An 11,385-nucleotide genomic window follows, 5' to 3' on the forward strand; every position below is an offset into this window, starting at 1 on the left:
GTATACCGTTGTATCATGTGTTCGTGACCAATCAACTCGGCCGCTAGATTGTTTCCTCAGAAAACAAGAGAGGAGCTAATGCTCGCTCTAGTTTTGACAACTAGTCAAAGATAGCAAAGAAACATACGATATATTTTGCCTGAAAGATTTCGACGAGCTGTTCGAAGAGTATCCCTTTTTCAAGAATTTCATTCACACGAGCGTCCTTTATTTTTATTCGTTTGATCCCTCGATGCTACCAGCATAGATTTTTACGTAATATCCGTGCTCTAAAGTTTTCAAAACATATCCAGCTGACGAATCAGGGATTAAATCCTTAATGAGCAATGTCCCGTGTTATGTTACCCAATTCTTTCTTGGTCGCACGTGAACCCAGGGGAACGCAAAAGAGGCAGATTAATATATGTAGTCACTATAGACAACGCGCTTCAGCTGCCTCAGACTTCGATATCAGGTGTCTAACAATAAGTTGAGTCTGACCACGGAAATTGTTACGTACCGTCAACGTGCATGTAATCTGCAATTCAAGCTTAGTTATTCAGATGACAATACGTTATTCTTAGGGTTTCCCGTGGCATTTGTCTACCCCAATTATTCATCCTTCCATCCATCCATCTCTCTTTCTATATATTGTCGGACAAGACGGTTATCTCAATTTATTTAGAAAGATCCAAAGGCGCGTGCCCGGGCAACAATAAAACGATATTTCCGTCTGTTCTATGCGAATAACTCGTCTTGCCGTTGTGGCAGGCTCGAGGCCTAGGTGCCATATCAAATTAGGATTCCTGAGTAGAAGTGCCGACTTCACGGAAGATTTGCGGCAGCCTGGCCAGTCAGTCACTGAGACCGCCCAATCTTGGCTGCCGGTCTCGCTTCACCAAGTACCTAAAACCCACGCGATATGTAGACTCCACCTTCTTCTCTGTTGCGGGAACGTCATGTCTTCGCTGAGAATTCCTCTGGTTTTGCTCGATCTATAGCGAATCAGTAATTTCTCAAGCAGAGTGCATGTCCAAGGCAGTTCTCAGCATCTTCTTGTGTTTCCTAGGACCATTCGTCGTTTTATATGTATATTCATACAAAGGAAATAGTCACTGTGCCTAGTAACGCGGAGGAACGCTTGAAACTCCGTGATTTTTGCATTTCGAAGAAAGTTGCAGTTTCGAAGAAGTACAAATGCATAGCTATGCATTTATACTATATTTATGTGTATACATATATGTACATATATGGATAGTAGAAGTCGTAGTTCGTTTGAAACTGAAATGGTACTCTTCATGGTAAAAATAACTCAGCCCGGTTTTCCGTTTTCTAACGGACATCTAAATGGGGCAAAAATGAAGTAAAAATTAAAAATGTTGTCTGATGGAAATGTTTGAACAATGCTATGACTTGATCATAAAAGTGAGCACGTATTCCTCTTGTCGGTATAGTTCAGGCAAGCACTGCTTTTTTCCGGTCCCAACGCGCTGACAGCAGGAGCTTGGTACGTGCGCACGCAAGCGATATAAAATCGAGTCTTTGTTCCGTTTCCGGACCATGCACCATGCCCAGGAACCCACCCAAGCGAGTACCTATATAGCTCTCATATAGCACGGCCGAATCTTGGGAATACCGTCGATCGCTTACAATCTTCCCATCCGCATCCCGATGGCGTTTCATAGTGCGCTCGTACGATTCCAAAGGATCCCGTTGAAATGAGAAGCGCGCCTTCGGGAAATTGCGCGTGCCTGACAAAAGTCGACTCGCTGAGATCAGCTATTGCCTGTAGTGTCAAAATGGATCACACGAGAATTCGTTCGATGCAAGTATTGCTTTATGATTCTTTGGATTGACATATGGCTGTTTCGGAGACTACGTTATGTTTTTATTAGATTTTTAACGTTTCCCACACCTGCTGCGAGTACGACCTGCAATCGAAAGGACTAGTCTCGAAGATGCACTGGCAGATGTTAAAGTCACTTGCAGATGCCTATTGGATCAGAGAAACCTACTCGGATTTACAATCGACTCTCTTAACGTCCAATCTGCCGGGTAGGAAGATCGTGAAAGAAATAAGTAAAGCCGAGCGTGTTGTAGTCTACCGATAGAAGGTATCCACGTAGTTCCCTTCGAGTTCCCAATGGCAACTTTTCTAACCTCATTTAGTAGATTAGTTCTCGACTTCGCGCCGTCTCGGCAACGAAACGAAGTCATCCCTTCGCATTGCCCGAATAGCACGGCCCACTGGGAAGTCCTCTTTAGTCGGCTACACGATCTCAAAAAAGCGTTTGTGTAGGTATATCGCCTAGGAGGTGAAAATTCCGCTCGTGAGGAAATTGGACTCGCATCGAACGTGGCGTCACTTCGATTAACAAGAATTGCCCGATAATTCGATTGGAACTCATTCCCTTCCTCCTGGGATTTTCATTTGCGGGTCGATACCTTGGACGATATCGTCATATTGGATGTTCTGCGAGCTGTCACCTGTAATATAAATATCAGTAGGAGCGTCTCGCTCTATACTTGCCACTTGCTGCCCACTGACTCACTCTCTCGCCGAATCCTGGACAACTTCTGCCGCGACTGAGGATTCCTGAAGCCTCCGACTTGGACAGCTGTGTGTATCGAAAGATGTTTAACTCTGCGCAAAGCTGCAAGATGTGTTCCCATCGATATTTCAGATTCGGCCTCAGTCCGTATTACGTAGTTTACCGAAAGGGACGGTGGATTTCGAATGCGCAGGATATTGCGATCTGAAGAACGAGAGAAAGAAAAGAAAAGAAAGAGCCAATCTTTTGGGTCACTACCCAATGTCGTGTCCATTAAAATGTCCTGTCAAGTACAGGCGCAGCTCTCATGAGAATTCCTACTAAACGATACCTATTATTAATCGTAATAAGGATAAGTTGATAAAGGTACTTTTATCAATAGAATCTTATTATAATTACCAGTAAGTCACCTGATTTCCTTTCTTCTTTCCAGGAAGGTGTATGCGCCTATTAATGACAAGCATGTAAAATAACGCTTTCTGCGTTATCCTACCCTCATTTCCTGCTAACTAAACATTCCAACATCATATCCGCGCCACGCTGATCGCTTCACTGTTACAGCGTGGCACTGCCGTCATTTGCACGTTCCGATTAAATAACGTGACAAAGTAATTTACGATAAAAATTTTTACACGTTACGCGCATCTCGATATTCACAGTTACCTCCCAAGTTCACCGTATACACGATAGTCTAACACGGATTACGTTGTTATATGCAAAATTGCACGTGCATACATTTTTAATCTTATATTTATGAATTTTTTTCATAGCAAATACCAATATTAATTACAGGATGTTTTCCGTGACGCTTCTGTATTCTTGTATATACAAAAACATAAGTCAAGGCTGGAGATTAATAAATTTCAAGACTAACGGCTGATTCATCCATGCATGCACGCACGACAACAAAGCAAACAACAATGAGAAAACAAACAACAAACAACAACAAAAATAAAACAAACCTTGGAACACATGTGCCTAGGAATCGGTGGTGAACTCGATGCTTATCGATTCATATACGATTCGGCCCACGATATATGCTTATCATATATGTATGTATTTCAAACTATGTTGTACACACATATCATATATGCATATCTACATATTTAAAGCTCAGAACAACCTGGGCTCAGCCCGACCGGCTCTGCCATGTGTAGCCGCAGACACTCGAAAGCACAAAAATACAGGATGCTCCCGAGGATCAGTTTTGATCGACAGTGGTTCCATAGGAATTTTATCGCACGGCAGACACGCCGAAATCGACTGGTTCCTTCACCAACCTAACCTAAGAGCATCGGAGCATCGGGACACATGTTTCACAGGGAGTCAAGCACAATTTAATACATTACTTTTGGCGGAGAACGGTACCTTCGGCACGGGGCGAGACTCACCACCACCTACCATCACTATCATCACCATCACCACCAAAATACTACTTATTGTTAGTATTACCACCTACTACCCAGATACAGTTTAACAGAATATAAGACAGAAACGAATCTAATTGTAAGACACTACAAGAAGATATGATACGAGAATACTGAATACTGCATTAATTCTTCATATCCTCAAGATGATACTAACACTCGTGAAAGCCCGGAAATGATTAAACGGAATCGAAAGAACAAGAACAACAAAACTATACAAACGAATCTCGCTTCGAGTTTTCTTCTCTCTGTTAATGACGTGGGGATGCGTGATCTATTTCTGTCACCTATTGCCATTCCTTGTTTAACACAGTGTTGCGTTTTATCATGAAAATTATTTAAATTTTGTATTTATTCTTAACGAGAAATTTGGCTGTCAGTAGGTGGGAGGCTCACTTTCAGGATGCTTCGGAGTGTAACTATCGCGTATAGTAGGGTGCTTTGTACCGGAAGTCCAATTGTTCCCCTGAATTCAATATACAAGCATATATCGGGTAGACATTTAGAATGAAAATACGAAACGTTTACTGTGACAATAAACATTTTCTTTCTCAAGAAATTGCCTGAATTTGAATGATGAAACCGTTACAGTGATGGACATATATCAGAATCTTGAAATGATGGAATCATCCATTGTCGTACGTCATCTGGATCGATCATCTGATGCGGGGTTTTCGGTTATTGCATGCGTAAAGAATATTCCCTATTGATCTCATTATAATTTTCCCATTAATCCGACAGAAAGTACACATAACGTGCAAAAAGTTTCTCGTTCTCTCAAAACTTCCAAACTATGTATTTACAATTCCAAAAAAAATCCTCGGAGCAATTGGCATTTCGCAATGTTTTCATATGGTTGACGATTCGCGTAATCATTCCTGCAACATCTGAGTATTAAAGTTCATCTAATTTCTCGAAAGCGCATGAGAAACAAGATCGTTGTAGATGTTTTCATGGTTATCCATTATAGTGGGCAATTCGTTTTTTATATAAATTTTTTTTAGTAGCTGCCTAGTTAATTTTTTATCACGCAGACTGAACTCTGACTTTAGACGCAAGAGACGTATTATCGGTAAAGTAGCTGCCAATTGCGTGCGGTGGACAATGCATATTGAAAGGGAGATTGATGGCATTAGTATCGTGAGATGAATTTTTTTGCACGAAGCACGAAAACATGTTTTCGTGTAATATCGTGACGATAGCTCATTGCTCGGTTCGTTGGGTGATAGACGGATTACATTGTGACGTTAGGGTATATCCACAGTTAGTTGAGGTTAGAATTTGGGAAGATTTTCAGTACGGAATGCGGAAGGGTTAAAATTGACACGTGTCTTTGGCTATTAGAAAATTCTAAGCGGATTCTATGAGAAATTATGTTAGACAGTCGGTGACGTCAGGTTAGAAAAGACGTAACATTCAATTCTGTACTTGCATATTTAATTGTTATCTAATCGAGAGTGCCGGATGGTGGTGGAAGAATTGGAGAAAATAGTTTTGAAAGATAAGGTGGTTCTTGAAAAAGTCACGCATCACCAGTTACGGCGGATACAACAAACTGACAGAAGATTTTCTCGAGGGTGAATGAGAGAGAGTGAGAGGGAACGACTGGGCGAAAAAGTGAAAGTGAGAGAGAGAGAGAGCGCGAGAACCCGGAGAGAATATGAGAGGGAGAATATCGTAGAACGGGAGAGAAGACAATATATACGTTAATGAGACAGCATGCACATGTTCCACAAGAATCACATATGTCACACATACGCCGTAGATCTGCCGGACCTTCCACCTACCAACCATCGACCACGAAACGAAAAGTAGTACGTCGTAGCGAAAGACTTTTGGCAAAAACTATGTAATATATAACAGAGAGTATATTGAGGAAAAAAAAAAGTATCATAAGAGATCCTTATATGTTGACTACGTGCCATTGCAAGGGCTACCAGTGCACTCACAGACAAACATTCAATCAACCACTGCTACCGTCTCGCCAAAATCAAATTTTCAAAAAAACCTGAGATATGATACAGATTAATCTCATATCTATGTGTATGTGTGTATATATATATATGAAAAGTGTGTGTGTCCAGAGAGAGAGGGGGAGAGGGACAGATCTATATGTAAATAAATATATATACGTATGTATGTATATATTTATGTGCATACACATATCCAGGTAACAGAAATTCAAATACAAAAAGACCTATTACTCTAAAAATTACGCACACGGCTAGTTAATCTCTCGCTTAAACCACACCACAAATCAAGGCTGACTAACTCCAGTTCAAGAGAAGGACGTGTGGCCGTTGACAGTGCCGGGAATTGGAGGAACAGAGGTGTTATGTTGGAATGTTTGTCTGTGTGCAGATGCAGCCTTCTCGTTGTTGACTTGAGGTGATGATGGATACGAGTGGACAAGTCAGGGCCGGTGAGTGAGGCTTAGGCAGGTCTACGGCTTAGCCTGTCCGGAGACATTGGTCTGGACGGAGTACTCCGTTATTGTTGAAGTTGCCAACAGAACGGTAAGTCAGTATGTGCTACTTAAAAAAAAAAAAAAAAAAAAAAAAAAAAAAAAAAAAAATTAAAAAAAAAATGCTGTTTAATCTCATCGGGATGGTTCTACGAGAATTGAAAATAAAATGTATTTTTTTTTTTAAATTATTATTCATATCTCAATCGGTCACCGTGGTGAAGTTTAACAAAAGTTCTTGACATCGCAGCGACGAAGACAACGTCTACGTTCAGCAACTTCTCGTCGGCATCGTCATCGAGATTCATGTAGAGTACTGACGAGAGAAAGAGAAAAATGTACATTTTCGCGCTAGTCTCGTTAACGTCACTTGCACGAATTTCACTTCCTGGATTCTGTCGAAGATGAATGTCTACCCGTAAGAAGATGACTTCCACGTTCCCGTGACAGTCGTGATCGGGAACGAAGGTGCAAGCTCAGACATTCCTGTATAATTATCACAGCCGCAGGCAGAAATTTAACGGGAGTAATTAGCGCCAACACGTTGCCAACCTCTAATCAGCGCTCGGCCCCCATCCGATCTCTCGTCCTCGTTTCACCCTCGATTTGCGTCCGAGCAGCCAATAACGCGGCAATCGCTAATTGGCCAAATAATTAAGAAGACGCAGTTCGCGAGGAAGCGAAGAGGTCATCGGCGCCAAGCCGCAGCCTCGAGTAAGAGTAACGAGCATCGTGACAAAAATAATTGAAAAGGACGTTATGACGAACTTCCGTCAAACTCGCATTTCGCCAGTACAAAAGTATTTCCACTCCCTCGACGACGCTTTGCTTCCGCAAAAGAATGTTAAAGTTGCCGTGACGGTAACCACTGGCTCTTTAAAGATTCATATTCTCGTACAGTGGAACGCGTGAAAACTTCTGATTCACAGATTAATGTAACAATAACCAAGGGCAGCACGACAAGATTCCACGGACGTTGGACAATCATACGTGATAAATCATAATCGTCATCCACGTGATTGAAATAATTTATTTTACAGTCAATCGATTCTCGACTCCCTTGTTGTTACTTTTATTTTATTAAACGCACGGGGAACCTAAAGGGATCTCTGATGGTCGGCGGCAGTGACGAGCAATACACAAGGGTGCACAGGTGCGCTCTCTGTAGAGAGAACCAGGAAACATAAACTCCGATTTATAGAATTCAGGGCTTCGTAGCTGTAACGCGTACTACATCCCTCTACTGTATATAGCTATATATGTATATAGCTTATGGGCTGCGCGGTGCTAGTCTGCGTGGTACGTCGGGGGTCGATACAGCGCGAGAGACACCCGCCGACCCGCACCAGCCGTACACGGCACCCCTAGCAAAACTACCAATTCCTTTTGACCACCGCACGCAAATGGAAGGTATAATAAAAGATAGAGCCTGATATTACTCAATATACTCTTATGTCTGTATACTGTTGGATTACGATTACTATGCCATGGGAGCATGGGAGATCGCGTGCGCAATCTACCGGTAGGCTTGTCGTTCTTATATGACAAAAATGTGACAGCGGTATGAATCAACAAACTCATAACTCATTGTCAAAAAGAATATAAATATAATAAAGTATCTTTATTGATTGGGAAGAAAATTCATCCGCTCTTCACGAGGATCACTGTGCATTAATTTTGTAGGATGGCATCCTGATGTACAAGAGTAGCGTATCTACAGAGGTATTTCCTAATTGGATGAGTCTGTAGAATCTAACGTTATCTCTGCCCAAAAAAGGATTTCTCCTTCCGAGATATCGCTCAATGGCAAACCCTTTATTCTCACAATATATCCATTCGCCCGATACGAATCGGTGTTCTGATGTCAGGAATTGTACGTGTTGCAGGCTCGAGTGCACACAAAAACGACACGACGGGAAACGGGAGGCCGGCTCCTCTCCTGGCAGAGCCTAGATACGGTGCTGCGCCACAGCCCTATGGTGAGTCTCAGAGGATCGCAAGCTTACCTGGCTAGCTTCCTTTCCGGCTAAAGGAATAACATCCTCCAGTGTTCAACTAGCATGTTCGAGGGTTCATTGATCACCCACGCTCCTTGCATTGCTATACGTATATTCGACTTATCTATTAAATATTATATCATCAGAGACTGTAGGGACTCGAACGTTGGACGTTTATCTATACGACGACGAATGCCGGAACCGTATAGTAATGTGAATTTTTGTTACTCGAAAGAAGAATATATTTCTTTATTTCTATTTCAGGCTCGACGCCACAAGTGGCATTTCCACCTGGTTCCGGACACGACCGCTTCGAGGAAAGCTTTAACGGTCCAGCCACTTACGCGGAACCCTATGCCGAAAGATACGGGCTCAAAAATGACTTTGGTGGCCGAGAACCGTTACATCCCACGCCGCCTCGGCCAGGCTACGTACCCACTTTGGGTCAAACTCCGCCCTCTAGTACACAAGGTTCCGTGATGATGGTCTATGGTTTACAACCTGACAAAGTCAATACCGACAAGCTCTTCAATTTGTTCTGCCTCTACGGAAACGTGACAAAGGTAGAGTCTGATGACTTTTCATAGTTGATAGTTGATGTTGCTGGATGGCACTGTGGATTTGTCTTACATTGCGGGGACATTTACTTTTTGATTGCAGGTGAAGTTCCTCAAGACAAAAGAAGGCTGCGCAATGATCCAGATGGGAGATAGCATAGCTGTCGAGAGGTGTTTACAGAATTTAAATAACGTTACTATCGGGACTGATGGAAAGTTGCAGCTTGGATTCTCGAAACAGGCCTTCCTGTCTGACGTCACAAATCCTTACATACTCCCCGACAAAACAGCAAGTTTCAAGGACTTCACGGGTAGCAAGAACAACAGGTGAACGATCTTACATATATCGATCTTCTTCGCGAAGATCGTACTTAACTCATCCTGTTTTCACGTACCGTCAGGTTTCTCAATCCAGCGATGGCCAACAAAAACAGAATACAGCCTCCCTCGAAAATAGTTCACTTTTTCAACACCCCACCCGATCTCACCGAGGAGACGGTGAATCGCGTCTTCATCGAACGTGGAATCGAGGCGCCGACAACGGTGAAACTTTTCCCTTTGAAATCAGAACGATCGTCCTCGGGCCTGATCGAGTTCAGCAGCGTCGGCATCGCGGTTGCCGCTATTATGGAGTGCAATCACACCGCCCTGGAGAATAGCAGTGAGTATCTGAGATAATCGAATCGTCCTGCAACTTGAGAGAGTTTCTTGTACTTGAGGATCGATAATAAAGAAAAAAAATTAAGGATCAGGAAATAGAAGGAAGAAGCGTCTTGTAAAAGAAAAAAATTAAATTTTTGCGTAGATGGAAAATTCCCTTACATCATGAAGTTATGCTTCTCCTCGTCACGCACCATACCCACGAGCTTCCCACCAAGCAGTGGAAGCACATCGAGCAATTCCGCCGGTAATGGCCACGTCAAAATGCAGCAAGACTCGGAATAGAACGGCGAGGTCCAGGGCCAGCGTCAGCGTCAGCGCCAGCGCCCCTCTCTCGCCCTGCACCCATTATGTACCCCGACGGGTACAGCCCTGCATCCAGCCGCAGCAGCAATCACCCTGTCCCCTGTTTTGCCTCCCGTGCCTCCACCATTACCGCCTACCTGTCTCCTCATTGCAACACCTGCGTTATATTCTGCAGTACCGCCGCCACCGCCGCCACCTTTACCAACATTTTGGCCGTATTGAGAGAGTTCGGCCAACCGACTGATTGACCGACCGACCGGAAGACCGACTGACGAATTGAACGACCTCACGACTGATCGACCTGCCTACTTATATTTTCTGCCGACCTATTGACGACCGATTGACCGAGCGGCCGTTTCCCATATCTATAAGCGACACACAACGCAGCTAACACGCTACAAGGACCAAGAACTTTTCGAGATACAAGAACTTGAGAGTATGATAGAACGTAAATTAATAATGATAGGGGAACGAGAGAATTAACGGTACACCTACAGACATTCACTACAAAATACTGATATATGAGAACCGAGGCCTCCTATATACTCCTATCGTTTAGTACGGTTCGCCGTTTATCCTATTTCTTACCTACGTACCTCTTATCAATGTTCTCTTTTACTTTCAACCCTTTCAACGTTCGATCTCTTAGTTCGGCTGTTCAGCCATTTCTTCATATCCTTGCTCGATTTGAATCCTCGGTCGTGTAGAGAAGGCAGTAACGGGCCGGTGATAAGCGGATATATGTATGTATTAATGGAAAAATGATCCGTGGCAGAAGAGCGTAAGAGTAAGTCAAGACTGTTTTGAAGCAATCTGAAAATTTAGAAAGCATATGTTTAAACACACGCAAACTTACACATTATACAGAATTATTCACCATAAAAGCACCACCGGCTGGTGCGTTTACTATGAATAACTCTATATAAACGCACACGCATTCGTAACCATGTTATACATATGATGCGTATTAAAAAATAATTGTACACGAATCACAATCGTATATTAACGCCACAGCTTTTTATCGCATGTACACTATAATTCTATCGCGATTTTGTAAACGTGACTCATCGCTTTTTATCGGAGTTCTCAGCTCGACGCACGCACAGGAACTCCGATGATATGAACTCTGCTCCTCCTGCACTCTTTCTTGCGAGTGCCCTCTCCTGTTTACCGGATGACACTTTTACGACTCCTGCATGTACGGCAATGGAACATAATTCTTCTTGTGGCATCTCGTGTCGTCTTTTTAGCGTCTTGTGACGTTGTGCAGCATTGATTGCTCCTTCTCCGTGAGCATTCATCGGATACATATCAATATTTCTAAGTGAAAACGATCCATACGAGTAAATGCTGGACGTATTCCTTAGAAATTTTATTGTGGGATACTATCGTCCGATTCGCTTCCTTTGTTCCTATTAAAAAAAAAAAAAAAAAAAAAAAAAA

The 11,385-nt window shown here is 42.8% G+C and overlaps 1 protein-coding gene across 5 annotated transcripts in view; it reads left to right on the forward strand.

Annotated features, from left to right (window-relative positions):
* The window catches only part of LOC107262735 (heterogeneous nuclear ribonucleoprotein L), a 70,208-nt gene extending 58,823 nt beyond the window's left edge, over positions 1 to 11,385 (forward strand). For 2 of the 5 annotated variants that reach the window (XM_015729233.2, XM_025080113.1), the window contains 5 exons: positions 8,309 to 8,401; positions 8,684 to 8,982; positions 9,080 to 9,303; positions 9,378 to 9,637; positions 9,782 to 11,385. In XM_015729233.2, the coding sequence (XP_015584719.1) occupies positions 8,309 to 8,401; positions 8,684 to 8,982; positions 9,080 to 9,303; positions 9,378 to 9,637; positions 9,782 to 9,921 (1,016 nt within the window). In that variant the 3' untranslated portion in view covers positions 9,922 to 11,385. Of the gene's footprint in view, positions 1 to 6,553; positions 7,833 to 8,308; positions 8,402 to 8,683; positions 8,983 to 9,079; positions 9,304 to 9,377; positions 9,638 to 9,781 lie in introns of those variants that run through there. The other 3 variants (XM_015729234.2, XM_025080115.1, XM_025080114.1) reach the window with 2 other exon arrangements.

This window comes from Cephus cinctus, unplaced genomic scaffold, assembly GCF_000341935.2.
Source record: "Cephus cinctus unplaced genomic scaffold, Ccin1 Ccin1_scaffold0126, whole genome shotgun sequence".
Classification (NCBI taxonomy): domain Eukaryota; kingdom Metazoa; phylum Arthropoda; class Insecta; order Hymenoptera; family Cephidae; genus Cephus; species Cephus cinctus.